The 23,209-nt window shown below is 40.8% G+C and overlaps 1 protein-coding gene across 3 annotated transcripts in view; it reads right to left on the bottom strand.

The window, feature by feature from the left end:
• Positions 1-2,409: 2,409 nt before the first annotated feature.
• The window catches only part of USP33 (ubiquitin specific peptidase 33), an 89,068-nt gene continuing 68,268 nt past the window's right edge, over positions 2,410-23,209 (bottom strand). For all 3 annotated transcript variants that reach the window (XM_077823558.1, XM_077823559.1, XM_077823560.1), the window contains 7 exons: positions 21,370-21,496; positions 19,671-19,840; positions 17,958-18,039; positions 12,479-12,587; positions 7,240-7,342; positions 6,579-6,647; positions 2,410-3,649 (listed from right to left, as the gene is read on the bottom strand). In XM_077823558.1, the coding sequence (XP_077679684.1) occupies positions 3,492-3,649; positions 6,579-6,647; positions 7,240-7,342; positions 12,479-12,587; positions 17,958-18,039; positions 19,671-19,840; positions 21,370-21,496 (818 nt within the window). In that variant the 3' untranslated portion in view covers positions 2,410-3,491. The remainder of the gene's footprint in view (positions 3,650-6,578; positions 6,648-7,239; positions 7,343-12,478; positions 12,588-17,957; positions 18,040-19,670; positions 19,841-21,369; positions 21,497-23,209) is intronic.

Here is a 23,209-nt window from a genome sequence, read left to right as displayed (position 1 = left end):
CCTGTCTCTCCCTATGATTTACAGACTCCACCACTAGAGAGTAGGGGGCCGGATGGGTAGAGAGATACTCGTGCCCTTTCGTGGGCACAAAATATTTGCGCTCTGCCTTCGACATTGGCGCAAGGGAGGCCGGCGTTTGCCAGAAGGCATTGGAAATGTTAGCCACTCCTTCATGCAGCGGTAGGGCCTCTCTGCCCAGAACTGAAGAGGAGAGGACATTGAAGAGCAAGTCTGAGGGTCCCTCAATCTCCTCAGATTGGAGCTGGAGGGTCAATGCTACTCGCTTCAGTAGCTCCTGGTGAGCCCTGAAGTCCTCCTGTGGTGCGGAGGGGGGTGGGGCTGCAAACTTGTCATCCGGCGCGTGGGAGGAGGCTGGTACAGAGCTCTGCACATCAGCCGGCGCCACGGGATCCACCCCTTGGTCGGACTCCGCGTGTGGTGCTGAGGATCCATGACCCATCGATCTATCCCTTGGAGGCCTGGATAGTGAGGCGGAGGGAGCCTCCGACGCCCCTGCTACTGAATGAGCCTCTGGCTGAGCATGCACCGGGGGCTAGGGGATCCACTGTCACCACTGGCCCTGCTATGGGGGCCCTTGCCACTGACCGTGCTGTGACACCAGCAGCACTAGCTGGTCAGGTTGGCTGGGCTGGGACACAGGGGGCCACATGTGGGACGAGGTCAGGGTTACCAATGACCTATCAGTACCATGGGAGCGGTACAATCAATGTTGCCGAGAACGACGTCTGCCACGGGGACCGGGACTCCGACGTCGAGGAATGGTGCTGCCTTGTGCTACTACTTCTCAAGACGCTGCGACGTCTAGATCCGCGATGACGCAGAGCTGGCGATCCCCGCCAGGAGTCGTGGGCACAGTGACTCGAGGAGAGAGAGCTGGTGGGTGCTGCACAGGGCCCTATTGTGTGGTAAACCATTGGCTCCTCTGCTGTTGTAGAAGAGGGTACTGACATGATGCCGGTGGTCTTTTGGGGTACTCATAGTGGCAGTAGAGAATGGGAGGCCCTTGTACTCCATTGGAATCCTCTGAGGATGAAAACTCAAATCTCCATAGCAGGAGGTTGCACTGGCTGTCTCAGGCTGATGTGCAGGGGTGTGGAGGGAAAAGCTCCCTGACCTGGGTCCGAATGAGGCCTCATGGTGACTTCCATGCAGCCTTTTTGGGTAAAGCTTGGTAAGGAGTTGCAGATACTGCACCTGGATGAAATGGGGGCTTCTCCCAACCAGTAGAGGCAGCATTGATGTTCATAACTGATCAAGAAGGAATGAGGGCAGGCAGATTTTAAATCCTGGTGTCTTTGGCATAGCCTGGTACCCACCCACAGGTACTGAGGTGGAGGGGGTGAGGGGGACGGGTAATCCGTAAACAGATTCCCCCGAAGTCTCAGTTCTACTACAAATACTACTAAAAGCTAAAACTACATTATAACTGTAAAAACAGAAAACACTTCAAGAAAAACTAACTATATACAATTCTAAATGTTTGAAGGTGCATCATACTTGAGAGAACACTAGTAGCTCTCACTCTGACCATGCAGCAATGAGAAGGAACTGGAAACAAAGTCAGTCCGCCCCGCTCTTTACCACCTCTGATGAAACCATGAGGTGAGGCAAGGGCGCATGCACAAACTAATGGACTCTACTACTTTCAAATACTCCAGCTTCGGACACGTGTAACATACAATGGAATACAATAGGGACCATCACTTGAAGAAGAAAGCGAACCCCCGCTCGGGTCTCTGCCAATCTGACCTAGGGGAAAATTCCTTCCCAACCCCAAATACGGCGATCAGTTAGACTCTGAGCACATAGGTAAGACCCACCAGCCAGACACCTGGGAAAGAATTCTCCGTAGTAACTCAGAGCCCTCCCCATCTAGGGTTCCATTACCAGCCACTGGAGACATTTGCAGCTAGCAGTCGCAGATTGGCTACATACATTGTAGGAAGTCTCATCATACCATCCCCTCAGTTTGTTGCAATAAGTCATAAATCCAGTGTTCAGAGGGAGTATTATTATTTTATTTTATACCCTGAGAAAACCTGCTTCAATACAGATATACCCCCTCCCCGACTGCACACTTGTAGTTGTCACTTGCCACTCCACACTGGAACCTATATGGGATATCATTAAACAACTACAACCCAAACTCGATGAGGGCCCCATCCTGAAAGAAATCTTTCCTGAACCCCTCTTCTGGCCTTCAAACAACCCCCAAGGTGGTCCAATAAAAGATATTACCTCACGTTGTCTCTAAACACCAGCTCCTAACACCTAAATGGGGAAAACTTTAAGGAACACCTCTTAAACACATGAAATCTGTATTGCAATCAAGTTACTACATATTATTTGTATTTCACTTACAAGAATTCAAACACATTTGAATAAATATTTCCAGTTTTTAAAGGTCATTTTTATTTAAACCAGCCTTAAATAATGTTGATTTCAGGCGGGGAAAGGGGAGGGGGAGAGAAAGAAAAAAGATTGAATGCCATTCACATTCCAGTATACATTATCCAGCAAGATTTTGTAATCTTGCAACATATTTTATCCAACTTCTGACATCACAAATCATGCCAAAAAGTGTTTTGTAACTATACAATGATTTTTTTCAGTTTTAATTAAATTTAATTAAAAAAAAGACTAGACAATTTAATTTCTTAAGTGCGCATCAGTCTCATGTCCACAATCATTTACATTCCACGCTTCATGCTCTCAACAAATATCCTAAAGAAGACTAAGATTTTTTTCCATCACTGATAGTATTGAAGATATTTGGTAGGTTTATATACAGAAGCTTATTATATGATTTAAACTTTAGTAAGCAATAAGTTACTGACATATGCTGACCAAAACAATATTCCATCCAGACTAATTATATATTTGATACATTCAAATAAGAAAAGAATTTGAAAGTTTTATGCTGTTCATTATTTTATACATTGCAGTGCAAACAAAAAAAAGTGAAACTTAACTTTTCCTGAGTGTTTACTACTTCCCCATGATCCATTTAAAATATGCTCTTTTTATACCTCGTCTTGTCAAAACTGTACAATTAAAGACATGCTGCATTTTGTAAACGTCAGAAAAGACTGATCAGCAATTTATAGCGATATTTAAAAGCATTTTTAAAATCCTTCATCTCAATTTTATAATTCTACAAAGGACAGCATAGGTTTAATATGTAGCAAAAAACTGTGTTGACTTTTTTTCAATTAACCAAATGTTCCAAATTATGTAAGTCACATACCTTCCAAAACATGAAGGGAATAGTCTGTCTGAAAGGTTTCAAAGTAAATTTTTTAACAAATCTATATTATAAGTTTCAAATCATTCTTCCATTACTAACATAATGCCCAATGAGCTGCCCCTTTCTAGGCAAAAATAAAATAAAATAAAAACTAGACACCTTTCAGGAATGTGTTTTGGGCAAGTGGAAAGGATTTCTTACAAATTCATATTTGTGCTGATGGCTACAGACCACGAGTTTCTAATTCAATCTTCTCCTCTGTTTGAAGCACATCAGGTTCTACTGGAGCAACAGGTGGTCGGAGCATGATCTCTGGCCCGCCCCCATAGATTGACTGGAGAAAATTCCAAGTTTCTTCGGAAATCTGTCCAGAATCTGCTCCTGAAAACAATATATTTAATCTTTTTCAAAAGAGTATCTTTAAAAATTTAGATTATGAGTTAGAGTAAAACTCCTGTGACTTTAGAAAAAGATGTTTAAGAGTGGCAGAAAACTTCTTGCCCTAAATACTAAACACTCCAATTTAATATCATCCCTTTGAATTTCTGCAACACTGTACATACTATCCAACCTGGTTACAGTATTTTGTAAGTGAATTGTCAAGAACATAATGGAGAACAAACTGTTTCTTACATTTAATACTAATTAATACCAAAACCAACTGGTCACCAGAGAATGTGGCACGTAATTTTATCTCAAACGTACAACTAGCATATCAAAACCCAAAATAGGTTATAAAATGTGAAGTTTCTATAATGAATCATCTTATTTGATATATTTGTCCACCAGGCTGATTGCAGACAAGTTTGTGTTCACGTTCTGGCAATCAAAGGATTTCACATCCAACTCCAGCTAACTAAGGCATGGAGTTAAGGGACTCCACAAAGTCCAGTCTGCTCACAGTGGCTGAGACAAAGCACTAGAAGTGCAGACTATAAAGCAGGAAACACGAAGAAATTCTCAGAACCCAAGGAAGAATACACCAATAGGACATTACAGAGGACAACAACAGAATCACATTGACTTTAACAGGTGTTGGATCAGCAATTACGTGGTACTGTACAGTATTTACCAGAATTCCTGTCACCTCTCTCTCTTTCAACTCAGAGTCAATGCAAGACAAGTGAGTTTAGTAGAAATACTTTTCCAATTCCTATCTAGTTCTATTATGGCTTAGGATAGCTTAAGCTAGAGTGAGAGCTTGGTGGCCAATCTACCAGCAGTAAGTGATTTAACACCAAGTTTCCTTATTGTTGTATGTTATAGTCAGATGCTTAACATATGGACACTGTGTATATAGAGTTTAAATAATTAAAAACCTCTAATATACCATGGGTCTAAGTCTCATAGAAACCAAGTAACAGGATAATGTAAATATTTAGCCATACTGCCTGTAAACTTTAAAACCACATCTTAGAGGGTAATATTATGAAATGCATTAAGATGAATTTTGAAAGAGTACAGTTACTATATTACTCCTGGGGGCATTCTGTGCCACTGCATGCACGCATATTTCATGTAATGCGCATATTTTTAATTTTTTTTTTTTTTTCAGAAAAGTTGCTGGAGTTCTGCCTTTGTCCCACCGGAGGGCGGTATGGCGCTAAAACAGAACAGCAGCTCCTGGCCAACCCCAGCTCAATAGGGAAGAGAAAGAGCCTGCCTTCTTCACAACGCCTGTTGGGCCAGGTCAGGAGATAGGGGATATGCGGAGACAGACAGCATAGGCTGCTGGGGGGGTCAGACGCAGGCTCATAAAGGCTAGTGGAGGAGGATAGACTAGGGCAGGGGCTGAATGCAAGTGGAGGCACAGGGCCACATGAGCAGAGGGGGAGGGGCTGCAGAGCTACAGAGGGGAAGGGGGATGGCTGAGTGGGGGCACAAAGACACATTAGGACAGGGATACATGGAGATGAGGGGAGGGGGCTGGCTGAGGGGTGCAAGGACACATAGGGACAGGGGGGAGGGGTACAGGGCCGTATGGGGAAGGTGAGTGGGTGGCTGAGTGGGGGTGGAGTGGCACATGTTGACCGGGGCAGATGTGCCTGACTGAATGGGAGAGGCTAGGGGTCAGCCAGGGTCTGCATGGGGGATGCTTCCTAACAATCCCTCCCTGCCCCACCCCCGCAAAAAAACTCTGTTCCATATGTTTGCCACACATACCCAACAACCCTTCACGTTCATACCCAGTAACTACTTCGCCCTCCCTCAGCTCCTCCATACCCCTGACTCCCCAGGCCTTTGCACCGCTTCTGAGGGGTGCGGGAAATATGGTTCTGTACTGTACTTTAAATGAATTACTCCTCAGAGTTCTGTATTAATATGCCTAGTAAGAATCTATTTGTCAAAAACATTTCCTGAATCTTTTTTTGTTGCCTGTATTGTTACACACATACTTGCTGACAGGTATTTTGAAATAAATTACCAAAATAATTGAAACTGGTGTGATTACATTGAGTTATTTTGACAAATAAAATAAGCAGATTTTTTCAGAATTTTAAAATATTTGTGCAGAATTTTTAATTTTTTGGCACAGAATTCCCCCATTAGTACTATATGCTATGAATGCAGATGACGCTTTCTGTATGTAATGACCTACCAATAACAATCCACTAGAGGACTCCAGCTCTATCATTCAAATCCCCTTCAGAACACTGACTTCTATCAGGCTCACAAAAATTATTAAAATTATTTTTAAAATTTAATAAGATCCTTTTCCTCTAGGTCTCCCAGGGCATTTTTTCTATACTTTTCCATTTTCTGTATTTCTCTTGGGCACAGACTTTGATATTTTTGTCTCGAGCTGGGCACACACACATTGTGGCTATATTCTTTTACTTTGACGTAATTCTTGATTCAAACTGATGATCCAAATCAGGACAGACCGTTTAAACGGATGTATCTTACATCCAGTAGCTTCAAAGCCAGCACCTCCAACCTAGAGGGAAAAGACTCCAAGCTCAAAGCATACTGAGTGGTACACATCTAACGAAAGACAGAGAGAAAATACTTTCCCCCTCAATAGAAAATTAGTTCTCTACACTATTTTCGATACTCATATCTGTAGTTGGATTTATCTGCAATAGAAGCTAGTCCATTAATTTTCTTGGGTAAACTGTCAGGTGGCCTGGCTGCTTGGGGTCATGTGTCTGTTTTTTTCTCCAACTGCCATGCATGTATGATCTGAAACTTAGCATGAAGAGCATAAAACCACTAAAACCTGCATATAGAACGTCATAGCAGCATTTTTCCCAAACCATTAACAAAGAATAGGCTGCATAAATAATTTACAATATTATTAGTTACTTACCTTGTTTTAATATAACATTACTACATTTAGTGACTGCAATCTTCGTATTATCAATAGGGCCTGGAGGATCTAGTGTGGAAAAAAGAATAATAAAAAATTAGGACTCTGAAAATTGAAAGAAAGTAGTTTTTATTTTTATTTTTTTTAAAAGAGCATTGCAGTTGAGTTGCCTCCCATTGGTCTACTCACTGCTGAATTGTATACTTTGTATGGAGGAAAAGGAAACAGATAATTTCAGCAATAGTACTATGATACAAAGACACAAATGGACATTTTTCAGAAAGTAACCATTGCAATAATGAATAAAAATCTTCGAGCAGTTTCAAAAGCAAGTTAGCCACAATTGCTATCCTTACCCAATCCCCATAATAGATATTATCCAATATTTAAACTGTAGCTTTACAAAAGAGACTTGCACCTGAAGACAGCTCTATTAACAAGAGCTGCATAATTCCTGGATAATACTTGCAACATATCAAAGCATGCATTAAATATTTTCTTTACTATTCTGCTCATAATATTCTTTGTTCTATCCTTCTGACAACATTCAGACATAATTTACTTTACTGGTACTACTACCTGAAAAGACAGAGAACATAACGAAAGAGCACAGATTACCTACCTACTGAAGAGAGTTTTATAACCCCAAGTAGTTACTTACCACGGTCTTTGCCCTTCACAAATCCTTCCCATTCTCTGAACCACTGCATACTGATGCAGTAAAAAATGGATGGAGATTCTTCTTCTTGGAATGCTCTGTTGAGCTAGAAAAAACAATAAAACAGACAGGCCCATTACCTGCATTGTTATAGATAGATGCAAAATGATTTTTTTCAGTAAACCATGATTTCTATCTAATATCTGATGAGTTGAGTAGCAATATTTGGATTGATACAAAATTATTTAAATGTTCTCAGTGTATCAAAGCAGTAAATACTTGGTAGTCTTGAATCTCACGAAAATATCTGAAAGTCAATTCCTACTTGAGAGTTTAAAGATTTTATGTTTCCTTTGAATAAACTAGTACCTTAACTAACAACTAAAACTAATGCTCCTCTATTGAGCATAAGAGTGTCCACCACCAACCATTGTAGGGGAATGTCAGGGAAACCCAGACTCATGTATGTGAAAGAAGAATCAAGTTACATTTTATTTTACCATATAAACAGCTTTGCAATTCTTATATCTAAACCTGGTTTTCTTAACTATTTGAGATCTTGCTGACTTTCCTTCAAATGAGACCTTAGAAAGAAAAAACTGATTTTGTGCCCTTTGTTTTCTTTATTATAATGTAAAAAGACAGCATGAAAGAGGTTTTTATTCCTTTTTTTTTTTAAACTCTAGAAAAAATTGTTACTAGCCTTCTGTAACTGCTGTTACAGTAACTGCTGTTCTTCAAGATGTGTTCCTCATGTCCATTCCATGCTAGATGTGTGCATGCCCACATGCACAGTTGCCAGAGACTTTTTCTTTAGTGATATCCACAGGGCAGGCCATATGCTCATGGAGCCCCGTGCTCATGAGCCCATATAAGGAGTGCCTCTGGCCCTGCGCCCTCTCAGTTCCTTCTTGCCGTCAATTCTGACGGAGGGGTAGGAAGGCGGGTCACAGAATGAACATGAACAACACATCTCGAAGAAGAATTACAGAAGGTTAGTAACTGTTTTTTCTTCGAGTGCTTGCTCATGTCTATTCCATGCTAGGTGACTCCCAAGCAGTAGCCCTGGAGGCAGGCTGAGAGTTCACGGACATGCTTCTTGCAACACTGCTCTTCAGAAACTGGCAATGTCCCGGCCTGCTGGGTGATGGCGTAGTGGGAGGCAAAGGTATAGACCGAAGATCAGGTAGCGGCTCTGCAGATTAGTACCTGTACAAGGAAGGCCACTGATGATACCTGTGCCCTCATGGAATGGGCAGTCATGACAACCGGGGAGACACTCTTGCCTGTTCATAATAAAATTTGATGCAGGCGGTTATCCAAGACGAGATCCTCTGGGACGATACCAGCAGACCTTTCATCCTGTCCGCCACCTGCCCTCGTTCTGTGACAGGAGGTAAGGAGTGATCAGTAGTAATCGGTGGACGTACTGCCAGCTGCGACAGATAAGGGTACCACATCTGCCTGGGCCAGGTGGGGGTGATAAGAATGATGTTTGCTTTTTCCCTTCTTATCTTCAAGAGAACTTTCAGCAATAGAGGGAATGGGGGAAAAGCATAAAGAAGGCCCTTATCCCAAGGAAGGAGGAGAGCGTCTCCCATGGAGCGTCAACCCATCCCCGCCCTGGAACAGTACTGTGGACATATTTCTTGTTTTGGTGAGTAGCAAACAAGTCTATTAAGTCTATTACAAGGTGTACTCAGAATATATAGTGTAGAATCATCGACTATTTCCCATTTGTGGTTGTGTGGGAATTTGTGGCTGAGACAGTTGGCTATCGTGTTGTGTATTCCCAGTAGATAAGCCTCTGATATTAGGACATTGTGAGAGATTCACCAGTTCCATAACTTCAGTGCTTCTATGCACAGGGAATGAGACCTTGCACCTCCCTGTTGGTTTATGTAGTACATGCAGGCCATATTGTCCGTCATGACCTTTGTATGCGTGTTCTTGATCAGTGGGAGAAAGTGAGCGCAAGCATTTCTGACTACTCCGAGCTCAAGCAGGTTGATGTGGAGACACATCGGCTGGAGACCATCTGTCATATGTTGTATGGCCATTGAGATGTGCTCCCCAGCTTATAAGGGATACGTCGGTGATCATGAAAAGGGATGGGGAAGACTGAGCAAACGGGATTCCCATACAGATGTTTATTGGGTCCTTCCACCAGTCTAAGGATTGCTTGACCCTGGTGTCAAGTACCAGAGGGGTAGCCCTGTTAGTCTGGATCTGTAAAAGCAGCAAAGAGTCCTGTGGCACCTTATAGACTAACACACGTACTGGAGCATAAGCTTTTGTGAGTGAATACATCCAACGCACGCATCCGATGAAGTGGGTATTCACCCACAAAAGCTTATGCTCCAATACATCTGTTAGTCTATAAGGTGCCACAGGACTCTTTGCTGCTATTGACCCTGGTGGGCATCGATATAAGCTTGCCTATGTTGTCTCTGTTTGGCCTGTAAACCCAACTGAACCAAAACTGCCGCTTCGAGATTGAGGGCTGAGACGAAGTCAGCTGTGGTCCTGACGGGAATCTTGATTTCTTTCTCTGTGGCTCATAAGATCTCTGTGACAAATATTGAGGTGTGTACTGTGATGACCAGGACTTACACAGTGGCTAACGGCTGTATTTTCTCTTGCAGGCTGGCATGTATATCCCCAAGGAATGAAGGGTTGCCCGAGAATCCTTCAGTGTGTGAAGGGACACATATGTCTTTTCGGCAAACAGCTTCGTTCCCTCAAAGGGAAGATCTTCCACTGTAGCCAGAAGCCAGACAACTGTAGCCTTCTCATAACCACAGCTGTGGAAATTGAACGAGCCGCTGTGTCTGCTGCGTCTAATGTGGACTGTAGAGATGTTTTCACCATCAGCTGGCCCTCATTAATTATCACCATGAATCAGTCTTTGTGGCAGATCTGGGAGCTGATCGATAAAGAAATGCACATAGTTCTGGTAGCCATATTTGGCTAAACATTGCTAAACAACATGGCTAAATTAGCAATTAAATTAGCAATAATTAGCCACCTAGAACTGAAGAGTGGCTGATGAATACACTTTTCTGTGAAACAGTTCCTAGCGTTTCCCATCTTGGTGGATTTAACCTGGTATTGGAGGCCTCTAGAATTAACCACATCCACAGTGATGGAACTGGAGGCAGGTGGGAAAATAGATATTTGGTGCCCTTTGCCGGCACATAATACTTTTCGTCCGCCCACTTACATGTCGAAAGGCCGAACGCAGGGGTCTGCCAAATAACTCTGACAGGATCCAGAAGTGCCTCATTAACTGAGAGGGTCACTGCTAGAGGTGGAAGATTGTTCACCAGTTTGTGGTGAGGTTCAGTCACTTTGTGCACCTGTTATTGGCAGGACTTTTGCAACCCTCTGAGCTAAGTGATTTAAAATAATCTGTCATGGATGGTGGAGGGGGCATCTGCTGCCTCATCAGGTGAGGACAATGAGACAAGCTTGAGGGGTGTATTTCCTTTCTGCCTCATCTTCAACTTCCTCCCCGAGTTGCTCAGGAGGTTCTGAACCCTTTGACACCACAGCAGAACGGGGGTGTCTCCTTGCCTGTTGGTATGCCACACTAGGGGGCCTGGGATGCTTGTTGCCTCTGAGCCAGCCAGGGGTCCCAATAGGTCCACTGAGGGTGGGAGCTAGCGGCTGGTACTATGGCTGCCCAAACCATAGAGGCTGAGGATCGGGTGGGCAATACCCGGGTGGGCCTGGTGTCCATGATGAAATTGGGACTCATATGGCGGGTAGGATGACGGTGGGAACCCAAGTCTTCTCGCTCACTGTCTGACTCTGATGAGGAGAAAAGTGGTGCGCAGCATGGAGATGTCATTGAGTCCAATGCTCTTGGAAAACTCAGCATTAGAGCCCCAGTACTGAGTACGGGCGACTCTGGTGTGTCAGACACCAAGAGGTCTGTTGTGCAGGTTGGAGATGTAGACCTAGTCCTATGGTCCGCCAGTGCCACGCGCACTGGCGTTAGTGCCGATGACCGTGCAGATGTAGCCTTCGCCAGTGCAGATCTTCCATGCTTCTCATGCCCCCACATCAAGTACCGGTACTTTTTTGCCAGTCCCCATCAGGTCTTTGGGGAGATCGACTTGCTCTCTTGGCTTGGTACCGCACATGTTCTAGATGCCTTCGGCACCGTCAGTACCAATCATTTCTGGCTCAACTGAGGCTTGCTACAGGGACTCACAGACCTTTTCTTAGTGGTCTTGAGTGAGTGGCTCATCTCCTTGGGATCACCTGCCTTCAATGTAGAAGGTTGCAGTGATAGCTCTGGCATTTGAAGCCTTAACTCTTTGTCCTTCCTGGACCTAGGTTTTAACTGCTGGCACCAACCACATTTTTGTGAACTGTGCTTTTCCCCCAGGAGGCAAACGCACTGCAAAAGTCCATCTGTCATTGGGATGAATTCTTTGCTGCTAAGTCACTTTTTGAAGCCTGGAGAGCCAGGCATACCTTTGTCCAGGGGTGGTCTGCACCATCCCCACCAACCCTTTCTTTTTTTTTTTTTTTTGGCATGACCAACTCAAAACAAACCAGGTACTAAAAGAAAAAGGCTTCAAGGAAAGCTAAAATTTGCAAAACTATAGGGAGTTAATGATCCATTAATGGACAGCTCTTAGCTCCAAGCTGTAGCTCACAAAAGCTTATGCGCTAATAAATTTGTTAGTCTCTAAGGTGCCACAAGTCCTCCTGTTCTTTTCTCTAGCCAGGGGCAGTTGAGAAGGAACTGAGAAGGAAATGCCTGTGCTTGCTGGTTAGCCTCATGGCAAGTGGGGAGACGCATGTGCGATGGACTGCTATTGAAATTCTTCAGTTGGTACTGCGGGGGCGCACACACCCACCCACCCACCCACCCCTATAGTGGAACACCTATTGAGACACTACTTGAAGAAGAACTGATTGTTCACATGGTGCTGGCTCTATTCCTTTGTTTCCAATTAAGTAGCACTAAAATAATATCAGCTAAAAACGTATTCAATGTTTCCCTAATGTTACAGGTCTCACATACATAATTGTCATAGATACCACAGGGATATTATATTATTGCAAATGAGAGTAGGTGGTTCATGTAAAAAACATTGAAATATTGAAATATGAGTCACTATGAAAGAAGTTGAGAATCCTGGTCAAAATATTGCTTCTGAAGAATCTACAAGATAAAGACAAAAAGACTGGAAAGAATCAGAGAATATAGATTACTAATTTTTACCCGAATAAATATTTCCAATTCAGTCTTCCTTCTTTTTTCAATTTTCTCAGCCTCTATTTGGCAGGTATGACAAACATACAGGTGGTTAACAGCTGGTCCTCCCCCATACCTATAATCATAGTAAATTTCATTATTAATTTAATGACAAATATTTCATATTTCTCCTCCACATTCTAATAGCCATGAGAATGTCAGCACCAGATTCTGTTTGTTTTAATGACATGTGGCAAACGCACAGCAGTGTAGACTGAATTTCTTATTTTTAATGCTATTACCCTGGATAATTCATCTGTAAATTGGAGCAAAGCACAGCTGCACATACTAACAAGAGCTGCTGAGAATTGTCTATAATACACTCAGGTTCTGGTCACTATGACACATGTAGGCTACCATTTATTCTCTATACTACAGTAATATTTACCATAACTGGGGATACTGGCATTTGATCTTTGGAAACAAATCTCTTTCAGATTCTGCCTCGCTAGACCCAGTCCGAATAGTTTATTACTGAAATCTTCTCCTAATAAAGAGAGTTGGTCACAAGTTCCTTCAATGAACAGCACCAAGTTAAAAAAAAAAAAAGTTAAATTTAAAGAGAAAAATAACCTTTATTGCTCTGATACTATCCACTACAAAAATGCAAACAACTCCCCCCTTTCCCTCCCCAAAGCCTTCATGGCTCTACCACAAAAAAGCTAGTAGCAGTTTATTACCTCTAAACCCAACAGTTTTGAATGAAGAAAAAAAATTAATACAATTAACAGAAAAAGCTTTAAAAAACAAAACACTTTTGAACATGTCTCCCAGATGAGGATTCAAACAGCAGCTATTATTAGTCAGTTATTAACAATTTTATTTGCATTTTTAAATGCACAGTTTATCTGACATGCACAGAGTCATTCTGGCTGTTTTATTTTGCTTTTGTTTGTCAAAACTAAATACACAAAACTAAAACAAAACTATGAAGGTGGAATACAAGACCAATAAAACCCTCAGCCCCGCCCTACGCCAGTTAAAAGTTATCTGAAGTTTAAAAACAAAGAAGGAACAGTATATTTTTAAAATCCACCCACCACATGGCTTAAACAAATTATCATCCAAAAGAATAACAACTCTTCACCTGGTAATTCTGACTCAAAATCCTAATATAAGCATGTTTGATGTGCCACATTAAAAATGCCACTTCACATTTGTATGTCACCAAAACGATTTCTATGCATTTGCAAACATGTCACGAAGTTCTGTGGGGTGAGAAGAGGAGGTGGGGGGAATTTGTGATTGCAGGGCTGCAGTGGCCAGAGAAAGGGGTGACTTTCCCCAGCTCCAGGGCTGCAGCTGCCGGGGAGAGACCCTCCTCCTTCTCAGCCCCAGCTTGGGGGCTGCTGTGGAAGGGGAGAGAGGGCACATCCATTGCATTAGAAAGGTAAGACTACTAATATTAAAATATGAGTTGTGTGCTTTTATTTGTAGAACAAAAAAAGTTTATTAAGTTTTTTTTATGTAGCGCTTTTATCCAAAACGCTTTACAATAGTTAGCTAACGATACACACAACGTTTGGAAAGATCATTAAGTGGTCCGCCGAGACACTCAGCAATTTTCAAGTGATCCGTGGACTAAAAGGTTTGAGAACCACTGCTCTACATGATTCCAACATCTAAACTTGCTCATGTCCACTGTTTTGTTCATCGAAGATTATTTTTCCACATCTTTACCTTTTCTGCCAACTGCTAGCACATAAGAAAGTCATCTTCAAAGCCATTGCTAATACCAAAATGCAGGGCAGTCAGTACCATTATCCTGGAGACAGTGCAGCATTGGCTGGACTAGAAAACCAGCAGTATGACAAAGCAAAGACTATAGGACTGCTCCTGATCAAATGCCTACATGGCTTGAAGCCACGAAGATCATCCTGAATAATATTTGTTTCAGCAGAAAGGTCAGGTTGAAATGTAGACTATGGACTGAGGGTAATTTGTGTTCCTTTCCAGTGAAATTCATTATTTATGGAAGAGACACAGCAATTTGGATAATCTGACCCTACCTGTAGGATCTGATTTAGCTGTAGGATGCTTACAATCTACCTAACTGATGCACTGTTTTATTTCATTGGCTGATTATGCAGATGAGTTTTTGAAAATTAATGCTAAGTGCTTTTTTTTTTTTAAAAACCACAAATGCAAGCCAGTTCTTTGAAGCAATGATAAAAAGCACTTTACAACGCCTTGTTTACTTAGCTGTACAAATAAGCTCCAGTCTAAAATCTGGCATTTAAGATCTTGAATCCGAAGAGAATTTTATTTGAAACCTCTGAAGATAGTAAGTTCGGTTGTTTAGGATTATTTAGACGATTATCACTCCATTTACAAAAAAATAATTTGTGAGGATATTACCCTTCAAGATATAGAAATGTCACATTTTGTTTAAATTAAAATTGAGTTATTTCATTACAATAAGAAATTGTACCCACTCAGATTTTTGTCTCTTATCACTCATCAAACTTCATGGATGCATTTAAATCAGTGACAGTCTTGTTTTAGCTCAAGCACTAAACAATACTTTACAAGATCACATTTTAGATTTTGAACTATATTCTCTACCTATATATATTTTCGACTGAATAGGTCATATGCGGATTATACTGTTTACTTATTAAAAATAAAAGGGAAATGCACCCACTAAAAGCATTCTTCTTCTTCAGGAAATTTAGAATCATGAGAACACACGTACACTTTTTAGCACTTTACTCAAAAGGACACCACCTCCCCAACACTGGGGAAAGGATGAGAGAACAAATACCACATGACAAATGTTAGCCATGTTGCTTAAATTGGAAGGCACCTGGATACCTGGGAGAAAAGGCAATTTCTGGAAAATTTCAATTTTGCATGGGAAAACTTTGATTTTCCCGAAAGAATTTGATTTCTTGTTAGAAATATCAAAATGAAATATTTCATTTGAGAATGGTTAACCTAAAATGGAATATTTAATTTTTTTCATTTCAACAAAACATTAAACAGTATTTCCCTATCATGGCGCATTGTCTTATGAGATTTGTAATTCCAGCCCCCATTCTTGCCTATGGACTGGGTTCCCTGGAGAATTGTTTTCAGAGTAGCAGCTGTGTTAGTCTGTATTCGCAAAAAGAAAAAGAAAAGGAGCACTGAATGCATCCGATGAAGTGAGCTGTAGCTCACGAAAACTTATGCTCAAATAAATTTGTTAGTCTCTAAGGTGCCACAAGTACTCCTTTTCTTTCTGGAGAACTGTAACTCCCATAAGGCAATGCACTGGTTTCCCTCTCACTGAGCTCAGAGCTTTGTGGGAGATCTAGTCTAGTCAGGAACATGGCCCCATAGGAGAGAGTGGGATATCAGGCTTCCCAACAGCAATGCACCACAACGAGAAAACGCAGGTTAACGTTGAAGTTACTTGAAACAAAGCATTTCAGCACATCCCAACAATCCAAAACGAAGTATTCTGATTTGGGAAAATGTTGAAATGATTTTTGATCAAATTTTTTTGACATTTCCATATACAATTTTTTCAGAATTTGTTCTGCAGAAAATTTTGAAATGTCAAATTTTCATCTAATTTCAGGATGAAAACAAATGCTGAAATGTCAGAATTTCCCACAGAATGGGAATTCCAATTTCTGCTCAGCTCTAATAAGTACCTCTATAGAATAGAACTTGTTTCTATTACTCTCTGATCTGCTCTGCATACAAGTTACACTGGTTTAACTAAAGCCAGGTCTGCAACAAACTTTTGAAGGGATAGCAATGTTAGTTAGAGGTGTGATTTTCTTTATTACACTTTTATACTAACAGCCTCATGTAGAAATAGTTATACTGGCATACATGTGTTTTGGTTGGTATTGCTTATTTTGCTGGTATAAATGGTCTCTATACTAGAAGGATTTGCTGATACAGACCTGGCCTAAAGTTGTGATTTTAAACTAATTAGTTATACCAGTGCAACTTTTATGTTGACAAGTCCTCTGAAAGTATTGAAGGCAGTTTGGTCCCAATCAGGCTTAATTCCACCTTTACTTGGTTCCACAAGAACAATCTGAACACTTTTTTAATTTAGTTTTTGATGGGTGAAATTTAACTGCATTTGCAATAAGAATTTCAGTTTTCTTCAGCTGAAGAAGCCTATTAGATTAGCATAGAAAGACTGCCCCACCAAGCTGTAGAGCAGAGGTAGTCAATAGGTGGACCATGGGCCAAATCCGGACAGCCAGACACTTTTGAACAGATCCCAAAATCTTTTTATTTATTATCATTATTGTTATTTTTTATTATTTTCTCTGGTGGCTGGATCTTGACTATACCTTGACCAAGAAATTGACTACCGCTGCTGTAGAGAGAGAAGGCAGCAGACACTGTCTGCCTAGCCTGAAATGCTGACAAGACCCCTGATTTGCAGTAAGGAAAAGATCAGACATGGGAGGGGCATGTCTCAGAACATGGTATTTTCAAAAGATCTGTAACTTTCTAGTTTCTTGTTGAATTTAGTGTGGGGGTGGTTAGTGGCCTTAACCATTACTGGTTAGTCAGTAGGAGGGACAATAAAAACAATCAGGTCACATTTCCTCCCCTGGACCTCAATATGGAGGTAAAAGAGTAATTCCCAGTATCTCTGCAGGAACACTAAAGAATTATTTGAGGAATAAATCCTTCTCTGCTGGAAGGAGAATGACAAGCATGGAAATGGGTGTCTCTTTGGGAGGCACTGGCAAGTTCAGGGCGGGGGGACGGGACAGAGAGGGAAGAGATGCTGCTTGTATGGGTTAGGTGCAATGAAAAGACAAGCTCCATAGAGAAGTGGGAAGAAGCTGGGTGGTGGGGATGTAGGAACACATTTCCATTTTTTGCTTGGGGATATCTACAAATCATTACACCCCCACCTGAGCTTTCATGCTCAGATGCCTGGGATTTAAAAGATAAAAATTATTGGAATGTGTAATGTGCAACAGAGTCCTCACGGACCTCAATGGGGCTCCCATGAAGCTTTGTTGCTTTAAAAAGAATTGGGCCTTACAAGGGTCACTCCTTCAGGAGGCACACAAACTCAACCTGCTAGAGAAGTGCAGAGGAATTACAGAGACCCCTCAGAAGTAAGTTATTTTGAAATAATTCTGGCAGATGACAGACAAAACCAAGGGAACAGAAAACTAGCTCTTTCTATAGCTAGGAAGCTGTGATACACAGTTCCTTCAAAATACCTCTTGCAAAGCACGTTTAGCTGACATGCTTTGTTATTTTGTAGAATATATATAGCATTTATTGGTATGATTCCCCAGTTACCTGTAACACCATTTACTTGGGTTGTCTTGTACAAAGCAGATTTCCTAAATCTGCACCTTGCACTCCATTCTCTCATCCAGAACTCCATTTTTAACACTAACCCTAAGATTTGTGAACTCAGGACTTAGCACAAATGCTGGCTCTCAAACCACAGCGCAGTGTCAGTTACCTGCTATATAGGGTATCCCATATGTTCTGAGGTAGCATTACAACCAAGTCCTCTATAAAACCAGCTTTATGTGGAAGAACACCTATAAAAGAAGAAAAAAGTCTTATTACATTTTTTTTTTTTGGGTGGCTATTCTACATAGAGTTAGGGAAAGAGATAACTAATGTTTTAAAGGTCTCTAAGTCACGAACTACCTTTTGACCACTTCAAATCAAAATATAAGATATAATATAGTAAATGTTGTTTTAAATGATGCGTCAAAGTACCAACTCAAGAGTAATCTCTTAAAAGAGGCCCCACTCTCTTTAAGATGTGGCTGAAAATTTTACTGGAAAAGCTGAAGGGAATCACATCAAAGATTTAATTCAGACATATTTGAAAGCAGAAATGGATTGATTGTAAAGGCATCTTTTAAGAATGCTGGTTGTAAAATGTTTTTTTAAATGTAGAATTAAATTCTAATTTAAAATTGCTACTTAAGAACTTCCGGATTACTCACATAAAAGCCATTGATTGTGACTTACCAAATTCTATTCCACTCACTACTCAGTAAAGCTCTTCAGGCTTTCTACATAGCATCAATAGTCCACAAAGAGGGTTATGGATAATGAAAATTCAGGAAGAGGGGGAACAGAAGAAAGGCTATCGGGATTATTTGTTGTTGCTCCTACGACTGTACGAATACTATGTACTATAAACAGCTATTGTACATACACAGCATTCTAGCCTCTCCATGTGGGGGAAACTAGCGAGGATGATGCACATGTGGATGTAAGGGACTGGGGGTCTTGAACGCTGGTCCACAGGACTCTGACACGAGTAAATTCCAACCTGCCACTTGTTGTCAGAAGAGGAGCCAAACTCTGATAGAAGACCCCAGTCCTGGGGACTGATTGGTGGACCAACAGAGGTCCCAATTGGCTCATAGCTCCTATTTAAACCCAGAATAGCAACTGTGTTCACCATATTTAGGGCTGCTTCCCTGGCAATACCTGCTCCTACTGCTGATCTCCTGGTAACCTGACCTTGCCTGTCTCATGACACCTGACTCTTGAGTTTGCTCTGGCCTGTGTCTGACTCTGATCTGCGTGGTGGTTGCTTAGAAAGTCAGATGGCAAAATAAGGGTGACATCACAAAACAGTTTTCACGAATGTCTAGCAGAGGAAGGACAATTTAAAACTTGTGTACAAAACATGCAAGAAAGTGTCTTTAATCATTACTGTTTTCACATTGGATACCCTGTTGTGCCCTATCACTTTTGGGTTCCTGGGATTTTTATCCTCAGGGTGTAGTTGTGACAAGGATTTAGGTTACAAGGTGTTAGTCCAAACAGTTATTAGGGGAATATAACCATGCAATCCAAGGTATAAATCATCAAAAAATCAATATAAATGTTTTGAAAACATGCAGACCATATTAGGGTGCTATGGAAAACATGCACACTGAAGAAAAATTATTATATACACTCTTTGTGGAATTACACACTGTGGTCAGACCTTGACTGTAAAACACTTAAAGTAGGTCCCTAACCAGAAATGATGACAAGATAATAAATAACCTTGGCTTCTGGGTAACTGATAAGAGTAAAGAAACTGATTGCATACAAGTTCCTGTATTTTAAAAAATTCCCTGCTGGCCAATGAAATAAATCTTTATCCTCAAAGGTAAATGTTCTGTTTTACTGGTACTTCATAAAAGATTAGCAGTCTCACCTCCATGCATACAGAGGAAATCATTATTTGAAATAGGTCCTGGCTCAGCAAAAGTCTTGAATTTATTCAGCCACTGTCGAGAAATATAGAACTGCAGGAGACTTGGTTCCATCATAGTCAACAGACTTGATACCCTCTGTCTCTCTCTTCGTGCTTCTTCGTTGCTCTTCCTATTATATGAATTAAAAAAAGCATTAAGCAAAGGATGTACCCTTATGTGTGGTGCTGATTTACTTTGAACACTGGTTTGGAAACCAACTTTTTCCTTCACTGAATTTCTGGGTCATTACATTTAATACACCTAAAAACCCAATTAAAAATATCCCATTACTATACCATTAAATAATTTTAATTCAAGTTAAAACAACCAACAGAAAAGACACCTATTTAAATAAAGGATTTGAATTTTAATACGTACTACCAAAATATAAATATTCCACATGCTTGAGTTTATATTCTAATTTTGAAGCATTTGCTCACAACAAGCACAGTGTTCTTTTTGACAATATGGTCTATTCCTAAAAGGAACACAGAAACAGTCATTCTGGGTTAGACCAATGACCATATCTTGTCCAGCAGCCTGAATCTTGTGCTTGTGGCAAAGACAAAAATATTATCAGAATGTATCTACTCATCTGTGCAATTCTACTGTAACTTATTTCTGCTAGACTCAGTATTCAACTTCCGGTAGCAAACACATATCCTTTGTTAATTAAAACTAGATGGCAATATAAAGAATGTAATGCTTAAAAACAGAATAGTTTAATAGTTGTAAAACAGTTAAAAGGTAAGAGTCTGCATGTATAGTTCCAAGTATAAAAGTGACAGAGACTAAAGATGGTAATAGCAGGTGTCTCCTTTACACTGTCTCAATTTCAGAAAAAGACCAGGACACAGCAAAATAAGCACACAGTAAAACCCCTGTTGTTCCAGTTCCCAGCTGCTAAAGAGTTTCCTCAACTCCCTTTATAGCTCTAACAATCTTAGTCTGTCTGTGTGCAGAATCCTCCCTATATGCATCATCCTCTGAATAAAAATGAGGCAATCTTAGTTGCCAGTTCTAAAACTCTTCAAGTTCTCGTCATCTCACTGAGTTTTCATTATCTTCAATCTGCACAAAAAATGTTCTGATCCACCTCTCTGGTTTTATTCTGAAGTTTTATAAGCATTTAAACATTCAAGCAATTTCACCTTGTAATTGTTACATCAAAAAATAAACTGGTGGCAAAGCATTTTCACTAAAGCAAAGCAAAGCATCTCCATGGTGGCATCGAGTGCTCCTCTCAATATCACATTAGAGCAAATCTTCTTGAAGCCTTTCCACTACGGTAGTGCTGCTGCATTACTGCCTTCTGCAGAAGAGTGCAGCCTCCTTTTTTCTTATACTGAAATTGCTATGCATTGTTAATGTGTCTTCTAAGGGCTATTATAAAATAAAAGCTTTTCTCCAGCATAGTTGATTTTGTGGTGACACATACTTGACATTAGTTCCATCTGAACTACAGGATCTCTTGCCAATAGCTGAGTGTCTGACTGACCCAACCTCCCCTCCCCAAATCCAAATGTCTCACAAAATTTATTTAGCAACCTAATTTTAAAAGCTGGGTGCCAAATGGCCAACAGCTCAAAAGTGATTCATTTACTTGAACAAGGTTTATACTGACACTGACCTTTCTCCTCCTTTTATTCACTTTCTTACCTGTAGAAGAGAACATAAGCTTCTGCATTCTGTACAGTGGATTCTGGTACTTCTGTGACACTATGATCATCAAATTCATACCACAGATTATTTAAATTGTTTCGGCAATAAGCTATATAATGTCCACCTAGAGTCAGAAAGTACAGTGAAATGTGAGGCTATGAACAATTTAGGTAACAGGTGGAAAAACAGAAAATTGTACATGTCTTCACCACATATGTTTTATGGTATTAATGAAAGGGACTTTTTACTATAGAATTTGGTTTAAGTTCCTTATAAAACTAAGATCAGCTTTTTGTTCCATTCCCATCAGCTAAAGGGAAAAGGCAGACATGGTTATGTTCTTCCAACATAAGCTCCGCTCTCCAAGTGATCTTTAGTTTGATTGATTTCTGAGCAATGTGAATATTGTGCTCTGGGTCATGATGTCCAAGACAGTCCATTTAGTAAGTTATTTTAGTCAAAGGAACTCCTCTGTCCAGATGGTCACATTCTCTAAAAGCAGCCAGTGTACCTGCATGCAATAGGAACCATGTTCTACTGCTCAACATCTCAAGATTCTGAATTTGTATCTTGGATACTATTCACAGTTAGGCTCAGGTTATTTCTTAAAATATGGAGTGCCTACAGTTGTGATAATCATATACCTGCCCTTGATCTGAAAGGGAGGCAGTATTTAGGGAAGAAGATGATGAAACAACTTGACCTAAACAATGAGGTTCTTGTCTTTGGAACCTACTAAAGAACCTATTATTGAGCTATTCTGACTCCCATTTCTCACTGAATGCACCTAGTTTTCTCCTGGTCTCTGACTCTTGAGAATAACATGGAATCTAACTACAATAGAACCCCTCAGTTACGAACACCTTGGGAATGGAGATTGTTCGTAACTCTGAATAAAACATTATGTTTGTTCTTTCAAAAGTTGATAAATGAACATTGACTCAGTAAAGTTTAAAAGCTGTATTATTCAGAAGAAAAATGCTGCTTTCCCTTTTTTTAAGTAGTTTATGTTTAACATGGTACTGTACTATATTTGTCTTTCTTTTTTTTGGTCTCTGCTGCTGCCTCCTGATTGTGTACTTCCAGTTCCAAATGAGACGTGTGGTTGACTGGTCCGTTCATAACTCTGGTATTTATAACTCTGAGGGTCTACTGTAGAAAGGAATGTTATGTCTGCTTGATTGATTTGGGCATCATTGGGAAGCACATTACAACCAGAGCTGTTGGATCTGCATTAGATGCCAGTAGGTTTCAGGATAGAACTGAAAGCATTTACTGTTAAATCTATGTCTTAGATGTTCAGGGCCTTGTTACATGAGAAATTGCCTCTCTTCCCACGCCATGTTGCCAGAGTTTATAACAGAAGGATTGGAACTCTTTCAGCCAAACAAGAAAGAACTACTGGCAGAATACTCTTCACAAGGGGAATCTGCAGTGCACTCCCCCTTGACAATGAGAGCCAAGATCAGCTAATTCTCTGGACATGCCACAAAGTCCATCTTTTCTCCACAGATCTTTGTGGACAGAGGAGCTTATTTTATTATCCACATTGTATTTGCTTGTGGTGTTGCTAGCTGGGATAAGCAGTCCTTTATATTGTATCATTATTTGTACTGTGTACTTGAATTTATGTAGCAGACAACATCAGGATCATAGAATCGTATAGAACCATAGAATATCAGGGTTGGAAGGGACCTCAAGAGGTCATCTAGTCCAACGCCCTGCTCAAAGCAGGACCAATCCCCAATTTTTGCCCCAGATCCCTAAATGGCCCCTCAAGGATTGAACTCAAACCCTGGGTTTAGCAGGCCAATGCTCAAACCACTGAGCTATCCCT

This window comes from Eretmochelys imbricata, chromosome 8 (assembly GCF_965152235.1).
Source record: "Eretmochelys imbricata isolate rEreImb1 chromosome 8, rEreImb1.hap1, whole genome shotgun sequence".
NCBI lineage: Eukaryota > Metazoa > Chordata > Testudines > Cheloniidae > Eretmochelys > Eretmochelys imbricata.
The sequence above is the reverse complement of the archived record's forward strand: the minus strand, read 5'-3'. Positions and strand labels throughout refer to the sequence as shown.